The sequence below is a fragment of the Mandrillus leucophaeus genome, unplaced genomic scaffold (assembly GCF_000951045.1).
Source record: "Mandrillus leucophaeus isolate KB7577 unplaced genomic scaffold, Mleu.le_1.0 Scaffold799, whole genome shotgun sequence".
Lineage (NCBI taxonomy): Eukaryota > Metazoa > Chordata > Mammalia > Primates > Cercopithecidae > Mandrillus > Mandrillus leucophaeus.
The window spans coordinates 598,364-620,437 of record NW_012108685.1 but is presented as its reverse complement, the minus strand read 5'-3'; the positions used below and the strand labels follow the sequence as shown (position 1 = coordinate 620,437).

The 22,074-nt window shown below is 48.7% G+C and overlaps 1 protein-coding gene across 2 annotated transcripts; it reads right to left on the bottom strand.

Annotated features, from left to right (window-relative positions):
- Positions 1-337: 337 nt before the first annotated feature.
- Positions 338-14,585, bottom strand: TBX3 (T-box 3). 2 transcript variants are annotated; one of them, XM_011967319.1, is made up of 8 exons: positions 12,961-14,585; positions 11,036-11,303; positions 10,070-10,129; positions 9,662-9,808; positions 7,668-7,744; positions 6,374-6,531; positions 4,226-4,896; positions 338-2,379 (listed from the first exon to the last, which is right to left on the bottom strand). In XM_011967319.1, the coding sequence occupies exons 1-8, from the start codon at positions 13,347-13,349 to the stop codon at positions 1,918-1,920; spliced, it is 2,232 nt and encodes a 743-aa protein (XP_011822709.1). In that variant the 5' UTR covers positions 13,350-14,585; the 3' UTR covers positions 338-1,917. The 2 variants fall into 2 exon arrangements, with proteins under 2 accessions (XP_011822709.1, XP_011822710.1); XM_011967320.1 differs by lacking the exon at positions 10,070-10,129.
- Between the last annotated feature and the right edge of the window lie 7,489 nt (positions 14,586-22,074).

Sequence of the window (22,074 nt, the reverse complement as noted above, 5' to 3'; positions counted from 1 at the left end):
GGGAGCATGTCAGTCTTTTTCCATTAAAATTTGAAAGTATCTGAAATCACTCTTCTTTCTGTATTCTCATCAGGCCCCTTTCCGTCTCCCCGCTTTGCTCCCTAATTTAAAGGAAAAGTAATTTCAGATTGAAGTGGCTCCCTTCCCTCAAGTAAGGGACTTTTGTTTTTAGCTTTGTAACTTGAGTGACATCTCATTTTGGTTCGCTGGGGGCGGTCTTAATTATTTAAAGGCGAAGGGAAGGGGGTAAACTCAGAACAAGAAGAGAGTAAAGTCTCCCCTGACTGTCCACCTTCAGGAAAGGTTCCCAAAGAAAAGCATTTAACACAAGGCCTAAAGACATTTCAATAAAAATTTATTGAAATTTCAGTGATGTTTTAAAGAGAGGGGGAAAAAATACAGAAAACCAAAGAACTCATCAACAACTATAACACAAAATATACCTTCATGAATTTGTCTTTAAACCATCTCTCAGCACCTGACTTTTGAACTGTGAATATATCTCTATAGGCACCATTCAAAACACCATCGATATTGACAACAGTAGTAAATTCCACTTCGTTGTGAGGAAATCAGAGACTAGCACATACAAATAACAAAAGAAAAATTAGCAAGTCAAACCACAGCCTCTGCCCTCCTCCCTCCCCACAGCAATCTCAGTTATATTTTAAGGAATTTGAAGTGGAGCTGGAAAGTAGCACTCCTTCCCCAATTTTGGCTAAAATAGGAAATAGCACTTTCCCCCACTTTCGGACATTAAAAAAGAAAACAAAAATGTTGCAGACAACTCTTTTGAAAGGGTATTGGTGTTGGTGCAGGAAGTGTGTTTTCTAGTGTTAACAGCAATTCTGTGACCTGGAAATAAACCTAACTAAAGAAAAACAAGAACACAAAACCTGACAGTTGCAATTCTATTTACACAGAGCTATGTACAATGTCAATAAATTAAAGTTTAATTTTCCAAGCATTCATATTCCACCTATTTACAAGAGTTATCAAATAATTACATAAATACTTTGTCTAATAGTCTCACTTCTTTATTATTTTTTTAAAACCTTGTTATTGCATATACAGGAAAGAGAAAGAACTGTCAAAGAACATGAATCCTGCTACAGAGCTTAGATAAAATAAATTCATTTTATGTGTTTTGCCCACTCCTTCCCTTTAAATCCCCCCCTCCCTTGGGTCACTGATCTGAGGGCAAAGGATTGGGAAAAGGGTAGGGGGCTATATTGTTTTCTCTCTAAAAGCAAGCGTTCAAAAATAAAAACCACAAATACATTACTGTGGACATGCAAGAAGAGACCTATAGCGGCTCTGAAAACATCACAAGAATATTAAAAAGACACAGATTTTCTTAATATAGACTAAACAAGGATGGTAGGGACTTCCCTCCCCAAACAAAGCTGCTCAGTAATTTATTGAGAACCGATAATGCAAGTCCCTATAAAGTTTTTAATCTGCACAAACAGAATCATGTTAATGTATTCACTTGTCCCGATTTTTTTTTTGAAATATTTTATTTTTGTTTCCACTTGACATAGTGAAGGAAAAAATATATAAATCCGCACTGAGGAGATGTCTTTGAACACCTCCCCGCCTGGTGGGCAGAGACCCAGACCAGCCTTGCTGGAAGTTGCTCTGGACATAAATGTTGGAACTCCCACCCCCAACAGCTCAATGCAACCGACGCTTCTGAGCCCCCAGAATCTGATCCAGATCCCGGATATATAAACCACGCCAAGACGACAGGGGCTGTCTCTAGCACATTCTCTCGAGGGAGTCCGGGGCCCCTTCCCAGACGCAACTGCAAAAGGAAGGGCTAACGCCATGGCGGGCCCGTGGTTTATTTTACATCCGACAAAGTGCACGGCAGCCTGGACTGGACTGGAATGAAGAGACGTGTCTGGGAGGGGTCTACGGGGACGCGCTGCGGGACCTGTCCGGCTTGGCTTCCAAGCCGCTGACCAACCGCTGGATGCTCTGCAGTTCGCTGGTGGCCGCCTCTTTCTCCGCGCAGAGTTTGGGCGACAAGGACACGGAGCTGGAGGAGAGCGTGGACGAGCGGCTGTTGAGTTCAGAGCCCGAGTCCACCGCCACCGAGGCCGGGCTGGCGGCCAGGGCAGCGACTTTGCCGTCCAGGGGCCCCGCAGCCGCTGCCATGGAGGGCAGGGCAGTGGTGAGCAGGCTGCTGCCGTCTGGGACCGGCACCGGGATGGAGTAGGGGCTGTAGCGCAGCCGTGGGCGCATGGTGTTCAGATTGAGGAAGGGGTGGCGGTGCACGGAGCTGGAGGCTGCCGCAGAGGAGGCGGCCGCCGCTGCGGCCATGTACGTGTAGGGGTAAGGGAACAGGCTTCCGAAAGGGGACATGGCCAGGCCCTGGGGTGAGAAAAGAGACACACAGCGAGTCAGCCAGGTGGGAGGAGCCTACCTCATCCATCTCCTCTCTTCTGCCCCTCCAACATTGGGCAAGCCATGAATCCCTGATATGTTTTGTTGTTGTTGTTGTTGTGTTTTTTTGGGGGAAGAGATGGGTGGGGGCAGGAGATAAGTCAGCACTCAGAAATCTCTAGGTACAAATCTTAGCTGTGTCACCCTAGGCCAAGAGACTTTGATTCACTTCTTGTGCCTCAGCTTCCTTATAGGAAGAAAAAACAGGGAAATCATAAGTAATTCATATGCTTATTGAGGACTTTGTAGATATTAAATGAGTGAAAGCCTGCAATATGCTGCACACAGTGTGTGCGGCCCCCAGGAAATCTCCCCTTAAGGGTTATTCCTTGCACCTGTTAAATGGGGATACAGATTCAGTTTACCCCACAAAGGTAAGCAAGGGGAAGCCAGAGGACATAAATTATTAAGAATAATTTTTAAAATCTTTCTTCTTCCCCAACCCCCATCCTCCCACCCCAATCCTAGAAGTTTCTCCAAAAAAAAAAAAAAGTGAAGATCTTAAGCAAAAGGAAAATGGGTGAGGGAAATAAAAGGGCATTTGCTATAAACAGAGACAAAGAAATTGTCCAGCATGATTTACTGGTGTTCCAGGTGAGAAGCCGAGGTAGGCCCCAGGAGTTCAGGAGTGCACTAAGCTGGGAATTGGCCGAAGCAGCATTTAAGATGCAGGGACCCTGGCCTGGGCGAGTTCTCTGCACCATGCCTTGAGATGCCCTTAAGGTTTTGTCTGTCCAGGCAGCCCCTGATCTACCAACCACCTGCCCACCTAGGACAGGGTCTCCAGGAGAAGCCAGCAGAGGAAATGGGAGGAACTGAGAAACGCCAGAAGCCAAGCCTTTTCTCAGCTCCCTCCTCCCTGGAGGGGAGGCCAATCTGGCTTCTTGGCTCAGGGAAGGGAGACGAATGTGCTCAGACAAAACAAAAGGCAACAGCATGCAAAACCTCATAGAACCTTTTCATCGAGTTCAGGGTGTTTCCAGCCGCCTGAGACTTCCCCCTAGCACAGCTGTCTGAGCCACACACAGGCCTCTAGGCCTGCCCCAGTCCCTGCTTATCCCTGTCCTCTGACATTTCCCACGTGTGCACAACCATTAACCCTTTGAGGAATAGGCTGGCCTGTTTGGGTTTAGGGGTGGGGAGAAGAGCTTGGAATGGGAGGAAAGGCCGGAGGAATCGAGACTGAACTCCTACTCAGGAAGTACTCACTTCTCCTCCCCAGGCCTAGAGTCCCATTCCTGGGGGAGGGTTGACTATGAGACACTTAAGAGACATGTCAGCTCTGAAGCTAAAATCAGAAACCCTCAAAGAGGCCCTGGAGTCAGACAGCCTGGGGTTGAGTCTCAGCTCCACCATGTAGCGGCTGTGTGACCTTGGACAAGTGACTCAGCATCTCTGGGCGTCTTCCCCTTCATCTGTAAAATGGAGGTGATAATAGTACCCCTGAAGGGTTAGGTCAAATGAGTCAATACAGTGCAAGCACTTAGAAGAATGCCTGAAAGTAAGTGCTGTGTCTAGCTGTTATCTTTATTACTATCTATCTACTCTGCTGGAAACGGCCTTTAACGTAGGAAAAATTTTAAAGTTTTTCTGGGGTGAATGGGGAGAATGAAGTCATGATAACTCAATGAGCTAAGCCTTGAACCTGGTAATGGCTCAGTAAAAATTATTACAGCTACTAGGCCAAAGGGGTCGGTGCGGGTCTGCTGGCAAAGGACAGGGAAAGTGGAGGAAAGGTGGAAAGACTGGAGGAGGCAGGAAGAAGGATCCATACCTGAGAGGCCAGGACGTGCTGCTGGAGGTGGAAGGGCAGGGTGGCCGCGGACGCCCCGGACAGTCCCTGCGCCGCGGCGGCAGAGGCCATGGCCGTGGAATCCAGGCCCGAGACGCCAGTGGAGGCCCCAGACACGGTGGCCAGGAGGGGCCCCATGCCGGCGGCTGCCATGCTGGAGAAGGCGCCCCCCATGGCAAACTGGCTGGGGTGCAGGAAGAGCGGGTGCCCGTTGAAGAACTGTTGGCCCGCCAGGCCCGGAGCGAAGCCGAGGCCGGGCAGGGGACCCTGGGCCAGGTGCGCGGCGGCCGCGTCGGACTGCACTGTGAGCGGCGCAAAGGCCTCTTTGCCCGGGAGCGCGCGCGCCTCCTCCACCTTGGCCGGTGCTGCGCCCTCGCGACCCGGACTCCTGCGCTCCTCCGCGCCCAGGCCGCGAGTGCTGGACGAGATGGTGGCGGGGCTATGGCGCGAGTCGGGCGATGCTTTGTCCAGCCGCCCGCTGTCCCGGGGCCGCTCGGCGGCGAAAAGGTGCGCCTTGACAGCGGGGCTGCCCTTGTCACGGCAGGGCTCCTCCGACGTGGTGGTGGAAATCTTGGCCGCGTCGCAGGCCTCGGGGCCGTGCTCCTCTTTGCTCTCGGCCTCGGCGTCGCTCTCACCCTCGCTGGGACATAAATCTACCATAGGAGAAGAAAAAAACAAGGCAGAAGGGCGTTAGCTCCAGTCTGAGCCAATAGAACTCCAGTTCCCAAGTTGGAATCCCAGCTCGTGGCTTAGCGGCTGTGTAATCCCGGGGAAAGCCCCCTAGCCTGTCTGCACCTCAGTGTTCTCATCTGCAAAATGGGGATAATCGTGCCCAACAACATTGCTGGAAAATTCAATACGCGATTAATGAATTTAAAGTATTTACCCAGAGTTTAAACTTTCCCTTAGATGGACAAACCCCCAAATCAGTAGCCCTTCTTATTATAATGAATTTTACTTCTTTTTTTGAGTTCCTGCGGTGCAAGATTTCACATACATTTCCCCATTCAATTGCAAATTAACTTTTTAAAAGTAAAAACTAACATTAAAACTCATAGCTGGAACATATTCTAATTACTATAAGAGTTTTTGGTCAGTGAATGACAGAGAGCAGCACCTTCCACAGATTTGTGAATTACTCTGGAAGGATTTGTTCGGCAGCAACCCTGACATCTGAATTGATAATGGCAGAAGGGACACCTGTCCCTCAACACCAGCACTCGGTTGAATCTTCTGTATTTGCCCCAGTCCCTGCAGACAGAGATGAGTGTCGGGCAGCCGGCTCACCACCCAGAGACAATCATAGATTCTTTTTTGCTTTCACCACACCCTCTGTGGGTGTTCCACCAGAAGAAAAGAAAAAGGGATCCTATTTTATGTTTAAAGCTTAAATGGATTGAAGACATAAAGGACTTGCATTTTATTTCACTAAACAACAGGTTTCTTCCCGTCGAGAGAGAGAGAGTGTGTGTGTGTGTGTGTGTGTGTCTTTCCAAATAAATAGTGCTTGCTCTTTAAACACAGGAAACTGAGGGGGGATTTGAGCCATCACGTCCACTCCTCACCCCCTCCCTCCCCTAGCTCTACCTCCACCGCAGATCCCTAGGGCTCCACCTCCTCTCCCAGGTCAATTGTTGCTCTCTAGCTGGATGTTTTCTAGGCCACCTTCCCGGTTCCAGGTAGCAGGGAATCCCTTGCTTCCCCCCCACCCAGTCCAACACATGGTAACCTAGAGTTCAAAGACAGTGAAAAGTCAGCAGTTGGAGCCTCTCTTGGTTAGAGAGAATGGGAGGAGAAAGAAACAGAGACAGAGAGAAAAGAGAGAAGCGCTTCAAGCAGGTTTTCAAAGCTGCTTGCCAAGAGGTAGTATGCAAACAGACACCCACCTCCTCTCCCCACCAGCCAAATAAGGATCTAGGGGAAAGGCCTCGGTGCTCTCCTTCTACTGCCTTAGGGGGGAAGGGGAGACACACCTGATAGCTCTTTTTGAACTCTGGCTTCTGTTTAAGGATGTTTAGAAGGGTTCTAGCTTTTAAAGGGCAAGTGCCCTGGTTGGTGCCCCATCCCCCTTCAACTCTTCCAGGTCCCGAGGAACTGGAGTCCAGTGATCACAAAGGTGGCATGGCTTACCTTTGAGGTTCGATGTCCCTACAGTGGAGACGGCTGGAGAAGAAGCCTGGGCGAAGCAGTTGAAAGCTGCTTGTTCGCTGGAGGACTCGTCAGAGGTCCCGTTCTCCTTTTTGTGTCTTTCATCAAACACCCTCATGGACTGCAGGGTGAGCTGTTTTCTGTGGCAGAAGCCCACACCCACGTTACAGAATGTAACATACATTTCCCCTCTTTGTTTCCCTTACCCTTTCCAAAGCGGCACACACATGCCTCACACCCTGCCTGTGGCCCAGGGACAACACGAATTCGCTGAAACGTGCTTGCCCCAGGGCAGCAACATAGACCCAAGCATTGTTCTTGACCCTGTGACTGGGCTGAAGAGTGTGGCACAGGGTTAGGGAGAAAGCAAGGAGGCTTCAGTTGCATTTATTCAAGATGGGGGTTTCATTAGGAAAAAGCATTTGCTTGGGCTGTGAAATTTTATCTAAAAGCAAGAGGAGAGGCTGGATCTAGTCAGAGACAGCTGGAATGCTGGTCTTATATAGGGAGAACTGGGTGTCCAATCCTGCAAACACAATGCTGTCTGTCCCCAGCATACCCAAATTTTGGATGGTTGCTAAGATTTGGGAGGAAGTGGTTATTTTATGCTGCACTTTACTGTAATCGTTTTACTAATAAATTAATTGGAATAAAAATATATTTAGCTGTTACCAATTATTTTTTAATGCCCATCCCAAGGGCATTTAATAATTCCATGAATTATTAAAAATGTGGGGGTGATTTTCTGGATTTTAGAAATTCTTTGAAAGGGGGTGGGGGAGGGGAGACCCTCTTTCATATACTCTCCAGCTGTCTACTTAATGCAAAATGATACATTGTCCCCACGAAGGAGGGAGGGAGCCATACATCTTTCCAAAGGCCCCAGCTCTGTCTGATGGTATTTGGAAGACAGGATTGCAAAAATTCCCAAGCATTTTGTCAATGGCATGGTTCTTTCTGGGACCTGCCTAGGATGAACTTAAATTAATTAGGAATTAATAGGCATCCCTGTATAATCTATTATCCCTGATGCTTCTCTTCCAGAGATATGTATGTAAGGTGTAGCCTAGTTAATTTCCTTAAAGCTAAGGAGGCAGGAAAAGTACTTGTCCTGGGTATACTGACAGCAGCAAGCATGTAGCAGTGGGGAAAGTGAATGATTTCCACCCGCTTTTCTCAGGACAAGTGCCTGCATCTCACTTCTAATACTTCAGAGTTGGATCCTAAAAAAAAGTGATTTTTCTAAAGTATCTAATAAATAATTGTTTCAACTCACCTTTTTTCTCTTCGGCCATTTCCAGTGTCCCGGAAACCTTTTGCAAAAGGGTTGTTGTCTATTTTTAACTGAGTTATCTATTGGAAGAGACACAAGCAAGACAGAGACATTGGCCTCATTTTCTAGAATGTTTTGAGGGTGTTTTTCCCAACTCAACAAGTCTAGAGATGTGATTGCCAACAGAAGTCATATAGATATGCCAGGAAAAGGAGATAATGGCAGAAGTTTGGAGAGAACTAAGAGAAAAATCAAAGGAAACTGTAGCAGGGCTTGTATCTCCTATATGAGGCCAAACCAGGGATTTGGGGATGAAATTATTCAAAGAAATTCTTTTCTTTGGGCAGCCAACAGTTTGAGTTTAGACATGGAAGTGTTGTCAAAGTCATCAAGAGGGAAAACCTGTAGATCTTAAAATTATGCTTTCATTTTGATTTTTATACAGTGCAATCAATCATAAATTATAGCATACTCCCTTGACACACACACACACACACACACACACACACACACACACACACACCCCCCTCTTCCCCATGAATCCAATAAATGATTTATGGGGTTTCACTACCCTTGTGTGGGAGTGAGTGCAGCAGTGAGTCTGATTTTTTTTTTTGCTTGGGGGGTGGTTTGAGGAAATTACAATATTGACAATTATAGTACTGAATGACCACTGGAAACATTTGTTTTCATTTATATTCTCTGCCATGGCCATTAGGTGGAGAAGGCCCATGGCCTTTTTGTCTGATCAAAAATGCTACATTTTATTATTACATTAACAACTTCATTTCACAGGATTCTGGGTCTAGAGGGCACATGCATTTTGCACTCTGAGAAAAATGCCATAGTGTGTAATCTTTCAAATCCCTTCCCCTTGGTGGGGAGAAGTTATATACACAGAGTTACTCAGAGGTGGAAACGGGGACCCTTGGTTGGATTCATGTTCTTGGAATAAATTACTCTATCCAAGACTTCAGGTTTCACAGGGAGAGATGATCATGATGTTCTGGTATTCAGACTAAAGAAATTTAGCTGGAACATCCCCACCATGAAGTCCACAGAGGACCCAAGGACAGTGACAATGACAGTGAGTTCAAAATGAAGTGTGTTGTCAGGTAAAATGGACTCTCTCTGAAGTCCAGGATTGCAGAGTGGGGGTCTTCAGTCCCTCCTCCCACCCCTATAACTGCTAACAGTCAATCTGGGAACTGGTGAATCGGCACTGAGGGTCACTTTTTCTGTGCCCATGACCTTCAGGCCACCATAGCTCTAGATATCAGGTGCTTTCCCTTTTGGGGATCCTTCTAATCTCCAGATTCAGGGCCAGGGGGGGACAAATTCAAATGAAGTGGTGACTTTGGCCACCTCAACTCAAAAGCCTCCGACAACTCCATTGGTATGACCCTGTGATTAGGGTAGGTTTTTCCAACCACACGCATGCATGCACACACATGCGCACACACATGGGCGCACGCGCGCGCGCACACACACACACACACATATCATAAAAAACACAGCAGCATAAAAGGTAATAAAAACCAGACCAGCTACTCAGGATTTCTGGCTAGGGCAGAAAAGCTGGTCTCTACCAGGATTCCCCTCCCAGGATCCCAAATGCTTTTGCCTTAATTTTTTAGCTGGTTCCTTTTGAATATGACTTCTTGATCCTTCTTCCTCAAGGGGAAGAAGATGAACCTTAAAATAAACAGGACAAAGCCCAAGGAATGGAGGAGTGGGTAGCATCAATGACAGCAGTTACAGGAGCTTCTCTGTGGCAAAATTAGTAGGTCATTTTTTTTGCTCAGCATTGTTCCTACCTAGTCAAGGTGTTTTTCTGTCTCCTTGAGGTGTCACTGTCCTTTCCACCCAAATGCTTCACAAAAGAAAACTTAAGACTCTCATCTCCACTCTCTTGTAACTTTCTCATCCTGACTTAAAGCAGCTTTTAAGGGGAAGGCAAAATATCACCATTAAAAAGGAAAGTCCCTTGGGTTTACCTTATCATTCTGGTATGCAGTCACAGCGATGAATTCAGTTTCGGGGAATAAGTATGTCCGAAATGTACTATAAGGCAGTTTCAAGATGTCATTGGCTCTTACAATGTGGAACCGAGGCTGGTATTTGTGCATGGAGTTCAATATAGTCTGCAGGGGCAGGGAAGAGGAGACATACATAAAACAAGGATTTAGCAGAACAAATGGGATCTTAGAACCCCTGCCAGGCTGAAATCTTCCCCACCGCAGGGTACCACGCTTGTACCGAGCCCACCTCCTTGGAGTACCCCCTGGGTACATTTTGCTCCACAGATGTTATCTTCTGGAGAATCCAAATTGCTCCTCAGTTGCCAAAGGGTCCCCCCCACCCTCACCATCTAAGGATCATTCGTACCTTGAACCCTAGCCTACCTGAGTACCAAAACTATAATTCCCCTGCCACGTAGCGTGATCACTTGGGAAGGCCAAAGTCTTAAAAGATAGAGAAAAACATGCATTTTAATTTACAAAATGATTCAGTACTTTAAGCGCCCACTAATTGACGAGCCCAATCCACTTAAAGCCCTGAAAGGCTGAACTCTAGAGAGGAATATTTATGCCTTAATCAAATCAAGGGCTTCAAATGCAATTCCTGCCCGCTGAAGATATTTCCGCGCCATTCGCGTCTTCCTGGGCCTAATCTTTCTGCTTACTCCTTGCTTATCACTCTGTTTATTTTATTGAAATGTTGGGGAGGGGTAGGAAAAGGCGCAAAAGGTCCTTTGCCTGATTTCTACAAGCAATCCAAGTTTTCTAAGTTTCTAAGCACTCTCACTGAATCCATATATACACTCCCAACACACAAACCATTTTTTCTGAAGATCTAAGCCTCGTTTAGGGTAAGCCTGACTCCCACCTAAGCCCACTTCTTTTTTGAGTAAAAGAACGAGTTTTTAAAAATGTATTCACATCATTTAACCAACAGAGTCAAGTCTCCAAAACGTAAACTTTCCCAAGAAAATAATATGGCTGGTTTCAAAACAGAAGAATGATATTTTAAAACAAAACAAATCCTTTATGAATACATAGCCTTGAAATTGATTTTAGCTCTTAAAAAATGGTTTTTAACTTCACCCTCAGGTCAGGCATCTACCAAAGAGCTGGAATTGCTATAGAACACAAGCCAGTAAGTTTTCTTGCCCCATTTCTTTTAGAACGCCAGGTCTTCCATTATCTGGAGAGAAACACCCCGAATCCTTTTTCCGGACAAGGACAAGTTTGCTATGCTCAGGGAGAAGCAAAGGAGAAGTCTGGGCTGAAACTCATGAAATGGGGAAGCACTGCCTTTGACTGAGTGAAGAAGGAGAAAATTTTACTGAAGAGAGCAATGAAACTTACAAATCCATGTTTGTCTGAAATGTTGTTGGTGAGTTTCAGTTTGTGGAAAGTGACGACTTTGGACATCCACTGTTCCCCAGTAGCGGGGCTGTCCGGGTGAATGTACATCCTCTTTGGCATTTCAGGGTCGGCCTTACCAGCCACCATCCACCGAGAATTGTGAAATTTATAACGACAGTCATCAGCAGCTATAATGTCCATCAATAAAATATATTTGGCTTTTTTATCCAGCCCAGAACATCTCACTTTAAATGGAGGAAACATTCGCCTATAAAAGGAAAGATTAGAAAAGAAAAAAGAAAGATAAACCACCCATAATCTTGGGTTTGATTTCCTATGTATCATATAATATTGAAACCAAGTTTAAGACTTTCTATTGTGACTGATAAGCTTATATGTTTCAGAGTGAGGCAACTGGCTGCAAAATTGTTTTCTTCCACAATTAATGTATTAAATATTCTCAGTTTCTCCATATTTAGATGTCCCAAGGTTCAAAACAAATGCATTGTGGCACTGCATTTCTCTACATTGTCTAACAATTTCTTCAATATTTTTTTTTCCTTGTATGACTTTACAGATTGCCCTCCTGATAGCAAATTCTTGCCCATGTCTTTTTCTGTGGGTATCTAGTTCTAAACAGGTTGGGGTAAGATTTTAGTAAAGCGCGGTCAGTTAAGACTAGAATTTTCCACCACCCATTGATGAGAAAATGTTAAACTTATCAAGGAAATGAACGTCAAGTTGCACCCCTCCCTGCTGCAGAATAGCAATCCCGCTGTGGGCGAAGTGAAACTGGACGTCAGTGAGTTCGCAGAACGAATTTTGCAGATTTCGGTGCACTCCCTGGCCTGATAACCTATCTGCCCATGGAGCTGCTAACACATTCCCCCACTCCTTAGGCCAGTCCAAAAGCGCAAGATTGTGCCACCACATTGCTGTTAATTTCACAGAAATGTTGGCATTCTGTAGTCTTGACTTAAAAGGAAGCAAGGAAGCACTTCGCTGGAAAACTGACTAAATGTCTTGTGGGTTTGAGGATTTTATGCCAAACTTTGGCCTCATTTAGCTTGGAAGGAGACAGAATGCTTAAGATATCATGAAGGGGATTTTATTTTTATCTTTTTAACTTTATGCCTTTACAGGCTTCAATGCTATTTTAAAAAATCAGTGTTTTTAAATGACTGTTACAGGATCTTCTCTTCCAGGCAAGTTTTGGTCAGGCAAGGACCTTTAAATATTACGTAAAATATGGTTGATAATATTCACACATTAAAAAAGCAGTGTGTGTCTCCTCACTGGCTCCTTCAGTCTGCAAACACAATCTTAAATTATGCAAAATTGCCTGCTGAACTCGCCCTTGGGTTACAGACACGTGAAGTGGTGTGGGCAAACAAACCAAAATGCCCTTCGATTTCTCTCTGACCAGGGCAGCAGCAGGCCCCTTTAGACCCAGAGGCTAGACTGGAGGGCAGAAAGGGCCGGGGACTGGTGTCAGGCCTCCCGCTACCCACACAAAAGGAGAGGGCTTTAAGTTTTTCTTTCTGGAGAACAAAATAAAACAGACAACACAACATCAACAAAGAAATAAGGATGTTCCAGGAGGGTTTGCAGAGTGCATTTCTTGCAGTAGAGTGCCTTTTTTTTTTTTTCCTGCTCCCTGCAGGGATATCTACGCTCCATTGAAAAATTGTCTGTTGGGGAGGGAACCCACGATGCAGACCAAATATAAGACCCGTGCAGATGCCCAGGTAAGCTGAAATTTCCTGCCACTGGGGCAGGGCCTGGAAGTCTGTGCACATATTTCTATGGGAACTAACTTTTCGTCCAAGCCGTAATAACCGACCAACCGACTGTTCTGGGAGCAGAGAGATAAAGGGAGGATAAAACTATCCAACAGCTTAGGGGAGGAGGCCCCCACTGCTTACCTTCCCGACTTGGTAATGACCATCTCCGTGCCCCGCTTGTGAAACTGATCCCAAAGTTCTTTAGCCTCCAGGTGCACCTTGGGGTCGTCCTCCACCTCTTCTTCGGGCTCCATGGTCTTCAAAGGCCTCAGATGCGCCTGGGGCCCCAGGGAGGAGAACGGGATGCCGGTCTCGGCCGCCCCCACCAATTGATCCATGATCGGCTTGGCTAGGGCGCCCGGCAGCGAGAGCGCCGCCGCGCCGTTGGGAGGCAGCGTCAGCGCGGGGAAGAACGGCGGCTGGTGACCCAGCACCGCGCTCATGGCGAAGTCCGGCGCCCGGTGAGGTAGGAACGGATGGTAGGCCATACTTGTCCCAGGAATGACCGGATCTCTCATGGAGAGGCTCATCCACTCCAGGCGGGGCGCTGGGCTCCAGCCGGGAACAAGTCTGCAGCTGCTGTGTTTTGTTGTTTTTGTTGTTGTTGTTGTTAACAGCAGCACATAGTTCAAAAGGGGGGAAAAACAAAACAAAAAAGAAAAAAAGAAAGAAAAAATAAAAGGAGGCAGAAATCACAACTAATGCACTTCAAAGGGAGGAAGGAAAGTTGTCTTTTGGAGAAGGGGAGGCCGCTTTTAAAGAGGGCAAGGCGAAAAATCAGCAAACATAGTCGCGCGGGTGACCGTCCTTGTGCCTTGCGTTTTTAAAAAGCCGCTCCTGAAAGTCAGTTTCAGAAGCGAGAGAAGCGAGCAGGGTCTCGACTCGCGCCCGAGCCCTGCCGCTGAGCTCGAAATAGACACTCCAGCCCTGCGTCCCAGGAATCTCTCTCCAGCCCCTAGGTCCTTTGTTGCAAATGTGAAAGGTTCTCCTAGAAGACTTTTTACCTTTCTTTTCTTCTTCCCCCGCCCCCTATCTCTCTTCCTCTCCCTCTTTCTCGCTGGTGGCGTCTGCAGCTGTGCTAGACCCGGCTTTAACAGGGAGCGAGAGAGCGGAAAAAGTCTCTCTCCTTTAAAAAAAAAAAAAAATCTGATTTAAACCCCCTTCTACCAGCGCTATCAAAACTTGAACTGCAAACTGGCTTCCGTTCGCCCTCCTCCTCCTTCCTCTGCTCCGAGCCTCCGGAGGGTGTCTCAGTTTCAATCCAAATCTTGCTGGGCTCTTCTCCCGTGCCTCTCTCTCTTCCTTGTCCTAAAACGTGAGCGAATTCGCTTCCTAAATCTGTGTCCAGGCGCGCAGGGCAGGGAGGATTTAGAGGGGGAAAAAATGGAACGGAGGGAAAGAGAGAGAGGGAGGGAGAGAGAGAGAGTGAGACGGAGTCGGAGAGGGAGGGAGCGAGGGAGGGAGCGAGAGAAAGCGAGAGCTCCTCGCCACCCTCCGCCGCCTCTAGAATTCACCGGGCGTCTGCTCGGCGGCTCTAGAAGGTCGGGCTGCGCTGTGGGCTGCGGGGAGCCGGAGGCCTCTTGATTGGCTCTTTGACGCTTTCGGACCAATTGTGTTGCTGCATAGGCGTGGTTTTCACAGGTCGAGTGCTGGGGGATAGAGCTGAGTTATAAAAAGAAGGTGTCGGAAACTGTAACGTCGCAGCGCCGCATCGGTACTACTGCCTGTCCTGTGAATATGTCAACATGATCATAGGGAGGGCGGGAGCCACTGGGGAGCGCGCGCACAGAGTCGCCTCTAGGTGGCTTATCGAGAGATCGCTGCAGCCCCTGAGCTCGCTCGCTCTGGTTCAGCCCACGTCTGAAATGCCTCAGTCATCCAGCCGGGGATCGAGGGAGGAGGCAGGGCCAAGGAGGAAGGGGGAGGGAGAGAGGGAGGGAATCAGCGAGCAGGCGAGCCGGGAGGGGAAGGCGGAGAGCGCGCCCGGGCGCCGGGCAGGGGCGCTCGCCTCTCTTGCACTCCGCTCGCCTCTCCGACCGCCGCAGCCGGTACTCTCTCCAGCTCTCCTTCTCCCGGCGCCAGGCGAGCCGGGCGGGTGGCCGAGCCTCCCCGCGAGCTGCTATCCGGCTGCTCGGTTCTACAAAAGCCGGCGGCTGCGGAGAGGCGAGCGCCGAGACTACAGGCTTGCGTGCTCTCCAGCCCCACGTGGAGCCAAGCTCCGCCTGGCCGCCGCTAAAGGGCTCCCGAGCTCGGGTGTCTCGGTGCTGGTCTCCCCTGCATCTGGGCTAGGGGAGCACACGGATGTGTGGGCTTCCTCTCCACTGTGCCCCACCTGCAGCCATGTGCGGAGACCCAAACACCCCCAGTGCATCTGTACTCGAACACGCGCCAACACAGTGGGACTGAACCACACACCGAAAAACACGTACACACAAACACGTACACAGCCTGCGCGGCTGACCCTGTCTGAGCTCCTGGGGAAGATGGACTTAGGATTTTTACGAAATGCATTTACCCGGCCCTTTTGGATCTCGTCTTTCATTTGCATGCGGGCCCCCATATTCCACCTGGATGTGGGTGTGGGTGTAGAGAAGAGAATGGAGGATCTGGACAAAGCGAGCACAGCGAGGGACTGGGTTCTGAGCCTGTCCCCTCCAAGCCGCTGCCCTCACCTCGAGGCCCGGCTGGGTGCACAGCAGAGGGTAAGGGGTGGGCGAGTGGGTTGGGGGAGGCGCGCCAGCCTGGTATCTTCTCTAGGCATCGCGCTTATCTCTCGGTGCCTCAGTTCTTTCTCCACCCCGGAGACTTATCTTGCCAGAAGTCGGGGAGGGAGGCTGAGTTTGTAAAACAAACCGTGAAACGCCCCCACCTCAGAGGCGAGATGACTGTTTTCAGTACGGGTAGGGTGGGGGCCTCCTCTTGGGCGGACGAGAGGGAAACGACCGGATCTTACCAATCGCGGAATTACTGTTACCGCAGCGCCCGGTCGGGGTCAGAGGATTCGCCTAAGCCCACAGTTCTTGATTCTGGGGGCCAATGACTTGGACCATCCTTGCTTAGATGGAGGGAAATCTTGAAAACAATGTTCTTTTATCTTTCCTGAGATGAAAGCTTCTTCGATGGAAAGGGAACGGAGAAAGGGCTGATCTGGGGGCTTAGGGGTTTCAGAGACCCCGGCTTTGGATGTGTGAGTCTCTGCAGGCCAGCGCAGGCCTCTCTCGCATTTTGCCTTGTGCACCCCCGCAACTCCCAGCAACTCCGAAACCCCAACGTGGCAGCAAGGGACGAGTGAAAATGAAGTGCTCTTGTGGGCCAACCACGCTGAGATAGGGGTGGACCTTTTGAGGCGACAAGCTTCTCCAGCCTCGCATTTTTGACGCACATGGTTAAGAGAGTTTGGCGCCAGCGTTGAGAATTCCCTGAAGTCACCAGAGAGAACAGAGTGGTTCTGCGAACTCCGTCTGGCTCGCCATCTCGCCCCTTTCTTTCCCTTTCAGTGTGTCTTTCTCTGGCGTCCTCTCTGTCTGTCTCTGCCAGTGGTTAAAATAGAGAAAGGAGAGACAGGGGAAAAAAATGAGGTGGTGGACCCTAGAGTGTTGGCTCACAACACTCCCTCCCGCATCCCCTCCGCCCCGCCCTGAAGGGTGCGAAAGACCAGGCCATTTCCCGCCTTATACAGAACACGGAGGTCACTGCAGGGTTTCATGAATCTCTGGGGATCCCCCCAAAAAAAAGATAGAAAAAAAAGTGCATCCCCCTCCCCCACACTGCTCGCCCCCGGGGCCTGGGGCCGCTTCGCTGCACTTTCAAGAGCGGCCCCAAATCCCAGCGATCTGGTTTTGCCTGCCTGCCCTCGCAGGCCAGTCTCTGCCCCACCACTTGGAGTGGAAGCAAAGTAGTTCTACAACCACACTGTGACCGACCCCCTCCTCACCCACTCGGTGCCCCCAAGCGTCCCACGCACAGCAGGGAGACATTCCTCCGCACTGGCCAGCTGTCTGCTTTGGAAATGGGAGGGGAGCTTGCGGATTTTACTAAAAAATGTCTCGACTTGTTTTTGACTCCGCGGGTGGACTGAGAGGGAGTTCTGCCCCTCACACTGTCCTCCTCCCTCAATTGCCTATTTTTTGCCCATAGCTCTAACTTAACCCTGGGATCACCCCAGATCGCTACTTCTGACCCCCATGTCCTCCCCCACCCCCACCTCCAGCGCGCGAAGCAGAGAACCAGAGGAAAGTTTGCGGGGTTCGAATCGAAAATGTCGACATCTTGCTAATGGTCTGCAAACTTCCGCCAATTATGACTGACCTCCCAGACTCGGCCCCAGGAGGCTCATATTAGGCAGGGAGGCCGCCGTAATTCTGGGATCAAAAGCGGGAAGGTGCGAACTCCTCTTTGTCTCTGCGTGCCCGGCGCGCCCCCCTCCCAGTGGGTGATAAACCCACTCTGGCGCCGGCCATGCGCTGGGTGATTAATTTGCGAACAAACAAAAGCGGCCTGGTGGCCACTGCATTCGGGTTAAACATTGGCCAGCGTGTTCAGAAGGCTTGTGCTGGGCCTGGCCTCCGGGAGAACCCACGAGGCCAGCGCGCCCCGGACCCCGGCATTAGGCGCCAGCTGCCGGCTCTCCGCGGTCTTTTTCTCTCTGCAGACCCCTCGATCCTCTTTCCTTCGGTCTTAACACTCAACAAAAGACAGACTAGAGACGTTGAAAGAGCCTGCCCTTTAACAGAGTCCAAGAAGAGGGTGACTTAAGGGCAGGAGAAGGGAGAAAGAGGGCAGATTTCGGGTCAGAAAAGACCCAGATAATTTCTGGTGTCTCTGAAATATTCCTCCACCTTTTCGCAAAAAGAGTTTTCATTTAATTGTAGGTCTGGAATTTAAAAAGTAAATTAACTGAAAAACCTCTCTATCTGCAATGCCTGCAGCATTTAAAGTAGTGTGAGTGCATGTAGGCGAGTGTTAAAGGTGGGTGGGGGGAGGACCCCGAAAATAATGTTCGTTTGTGGGGGTGGGGTCGGGGTGGGGGTGGGGGGAACAAAACCAAATCAACTGTCCTTAGCCCAGGCCACAGTGCCAGCAAAGAAGCTGGCCTTGCCCGAGACGGAAGCTTAGCCCGCACCACTTTTCCCTGCCGCACTGCCTGCCTCAAACTATAAAGGGGACAAACCGACCCTTTTGTGATCAAATGGTGTTTATCTGAAGTTTACAGAAAAGGCGGGGAGGAGGGGAAAAGGATGGTGGGTAGGCGGGGTCGTTTACTTTGGCCAGTTTGCTGTAAATATTCCCTTCAGCATGTGTGAGGTCTGGCAAGAGACTATTACATGCTTATTCCCTCTTAAACTTTCACCCCCGTTTGCCGCAGAGCTCTTTTCAGTCGGAGGTGTCACTTAATTGGGGATTCTGTTGACAGAAGGGCATCCAAGATTCTCCGGGGGTAGGAGACCTAATTAAGAAGTTTCGTACAGGGGTGGGTTCATACATGAACTTTTCCTGGGGGAGGGGCTTTCTGGTCATCCTGGCAGTTTGGCAATGGCTTCTCGTTTCTGCCCAGTGCCCCAGCCCATTTGATCTCAGGATCCCAGCCTCTTTTGATATTGACAAGCTTTGAAACTGACCAGGTGCCTGCCCCCCTAGGGCTCTCATTCTCTTTCGGGCTTAGTTCTCCCACCTGAGGAAGTGATTTTCTTATCACGGATCCCAAGGAAGTAGCTCTCTGGGGAGTATCTAGTTTACTGTTTGTGGTTCCTCCTGCAAATTGCCCTAGCACCCCCTACCCCTCTGGGGTACATACATTAGCACTGCTGTGCTACCCGGAACCCTGACTCTCCCCCTGGCAGTGCTGAACCCAGTGGAGGCTTGCTCTTCCTCCAGGAGTCTCCACTCACCATGAACCCCCACCCCCTCCTCCTCCCCAAAGCTTGCTTTGAGAGCGTAGTTCCTCTCTGGTCCAGAGGCTGCCTGTCAGTCCCTTGGAGACAGGCTGGGCTCCACCACCTTTCCTCCCTCCAGAGCAGACACTAGCTTCTTGGTTGGACCAGACAGACAGTCCAGGACATTCACCTTTTGTTTCTTTTTCCCTTCCTTTCTTTCTCTTCCCCACCCCGCCCCCGCACCCTTTTCTTTTGGTCTCCCTGTCTTTCTGCTCATCCCCATTTAGGATTATTTGAATGTGGGTCTGGAATCTTTCTTACTCTTTTTCCTTCTACTTTTTGTTTTCTTCCTTGCATCAATCTTGTTCTTGGTTTCTATTTCTCTTTCTTGTCTTGTATCTATTTCCCAGGCTTTCACTTCTCATGTTTTGTTTTGTTTTGTTTCTGTCTTCTTTATCCTTTCTTTCTATTTTCTCTGGCTGTCTTGGTCCTGTCTGAATTCTCTCCTGTTTTTCTGACCTGGTGCCTCCGTAAACTGCCACCTTTCTCTCCCTCATCTTTCCCAGCAACCATGACAGCATGGAGATCCCTCTTCCTGTGGCTGAAGCAAACACCTTCCCCTCACTTCCTTGACTAGAAAGATAAAGTGTCTTGAGAGATGGAAAAACGTTGTGTGCATTTGCCTAGGGTGGCAGTTTCACCTTCTCCTCTTGGCATTTCCAAAGCCACCCCTTTCTCCAGAGTTGAACCCCATCCTTGCTCCCTAAGCTCTAAAGCCACCTCCCCATCTTTTCCAGGGCAGGCATCTAGGGTGAGGAGCTGCAAGTGGAGCTCTATAGCCCCAGCTCCCAGCTTTCTACTTGCCCCAGCAGCACGGAGCTTTCCTGTAACACACATTTCTCCTATTCTCTGACATTCCTCTAAATTATTGATCTGGGCAATTTGGTGCAAGCATCTGTAGCATGTTTCAGAGAGAGAAGATTGTGAAAGTTGTCTAGCTTGGAGAAGTAATATTTTCAGTACAGAGGCTCAGTTTGGCGCCAGTTGGTTTATGCCGTTTCTAAAGCATCATTCGCTATGCACTTAATCCATGCTCATCATACTTCCTTAATGTAAATATGTTTTTGGCAGAGGCGAAATGAATACATTTTGCCTTCCATATTATTCTTATTAGCACCTACCTTTCCTTAAAGCTGATCACCCTGCAAAATGGCAAATTTGTACACAGCCAGCGATTTAGGTAAGTTAGAAGGAAAATGAGAGAGGTAAGATTGAAGGATGTGTTTGTGTCTGGGGAGAGTGCTTTTTCTACATCTGTGAAGGTTTTTTCCTCTCTCAGGAAAGGGAACTAATTGTGGTTTCCTAATTTCAAGTCAATCTATATCTTCAACCCTCTGTGTGTGTGTGTGTGTGTGTGTGCCCAATTACTTAAAAAAAAAAAAAAAAAAAAGATAATGCAATGGGCATTATTACTTAGGCCGGCAGAAATGAACTCACAAGGAAGGGGCCAGGAATTTTTTCTCTCATTTTATCTGACCCAGAACCACCAAGACACAGGCCAGAGCTGACTTTTGCCCCAGGCACTTTTGACCACCCAGCACCTTTCTTTCTTCAACATCCTCTTTCCAGATTTTCAGTCGAGACAGGTAAGGGTGTAAGTGGCCTCTCAGAGGTCTCTATCAAAATTTTACTTGTGGGGTAGAGGGACTAAGTGACAGAATACTTTAAGAGGGTGGAGGAGAAATTTAACAGTCCTCCCGTGCAGACGGAGGGTGACATTCAAATGGGAGAACTTACTTCTGCGGTTTGCTGCTGTTTCGTTCTTTCCATTATCATTGGTAGTGTTGTTAGGTGGCAGGGTTGTGAGGCTGAGTGGGGTTTTGTCCCCGGGGGGAGCATATGTGACAGAGGGCGCAGGAAGATCTGTAAGTGAGAGGGCATAGCAAATTAAATGACCGCTACTGTCAGGAAGGTTGACAGGCCAAAGAAAGATCGGCTCCTCCAAATCTGCTGAACTAACTCTCCCCTCATAGCCCCAGACATGTTTTCTCAATTTGAGCACAATATCCATTACTATTTCCCGTACTGGGTTTCAATTAAAGAGGGTGAGAGTAGAAAGTTCACTGGTGTTTGGGGGTTCATTTATTTCCAAGCACGATGCAAATGAAAGGGGGCTGTAGGCGCAGAGTCGTCGTGTGTGTTTTTCCTCCTTCTTCTTTCCATTTCCTTCTTGCAAACTTCCCTCCACGCCTTGCCAGCCACCCAGCACACCTGTGTTCCCAAAGCAAATGTTTTCATGTCTTGAAAATCCAGTTAGGGTAAGGAGAGAAGGAAGGTGATAACATCATACCTACTGATGCCCCATAGAGATGAAGCTGTCCTGGGGGCACTTCAGGCTTTAGGGAAGGTTTTAGCTTCTCGAGGTGGGCACAGGATTTGGGGTAGTGTGAGCACTTGAAGGGTTCTAGGTTTTACTGTTGCACTGAAAACAGATGCAATCCCTCCTGCTGTAACATACTCCGATGGAAAAAATCTAATCTCCTGTGTGGTTATCCTATTTTGGTCTTAGAACACAGGGTGGTGATCTTGCTTCTCTGGGGGGGTGCCAGGCAGGTAGAACACGTGAAAATCTGCTGGCAAGGTCGGGATGTAGGTCCCGGATTCAGGATCTTGACCCCAGGCCTGCCCTGCCTGCTAGGCAGTGGTCTTGCAACCAGGCAAACTCTCTGGCCGAACTCACTTCACACAAACTTGGAACTGAGCGCCAGCCTCCCCACCCCCTCCATCTTCTATGATCACTGACTCTGTACCATGGCCACCCAGACCACTGGGCAGAAGAGTAGCTGCAGGGTGTCCGTCTTAATTTCATGACACTCTGCTTAGCTTCCTCCTCCTTCCATGTCAGCAAGAGAAACTATAGGCCTCAACAATGTGACTGTAGTTTGAGTTGGGATGTGTCCCTCCCAAACCAATCATCCCTGACGCCAAATAATACAAAGAAATCCTGCGTATTTTAAAATGTCCCAAGTCTTGTAGGATATCCAGGGACCGATCAGCGCCGACTGAACAGACTATTCTCTCTCCCAATCCTTATAAAGGGATAGGTGAAGGTTGTGGCCCTAGAGATCCCAGAAGCCCTTAAAAGTCTTTAAATTGGGGTCTGAATAATGAGGGCTAGATACGTTTTTTTTCCCTTCCTTTCAAAAAAATTTTTATTTATTTTTAGAGGAAGGGGAATGAGGAAGGCGCACGCGCACGCACGCACACACACACACAGAAAGGGAGAGAATGTTTGGAATTGTGAAAGTGCCTTTCCTAATAGTTGCTTTTACTGGCGCCCAGGCCTCAATTCATTTCATCTCCGAGCCAGTTACTAAAAATC

Bases quoted from the DNA above. Each gene is read 5' to 3' on its own strand.
- TBX3 (XM_011967319.1), bottom strand. From the start codon at position 13,349: ATGAGCCTCTCCATGAGAGATCCGGTCATTCCTGGGACAAGTATGGCC. The intron at 4,897-6,373 runs GTAAGCCATGCC...CTCCTATGGTAG, and splicing joins AGGGACATCGAACCTCAAAG to ATTTATGTCCCAGCGAGGGT. The intron at 2,380-4,225 runs GTATGGATCCTT...TTCTCACCCCAG, and splicing joins AGCACGTCCTGGCCTCTCAG to GGCCTGGCCATGTCCCCTTT.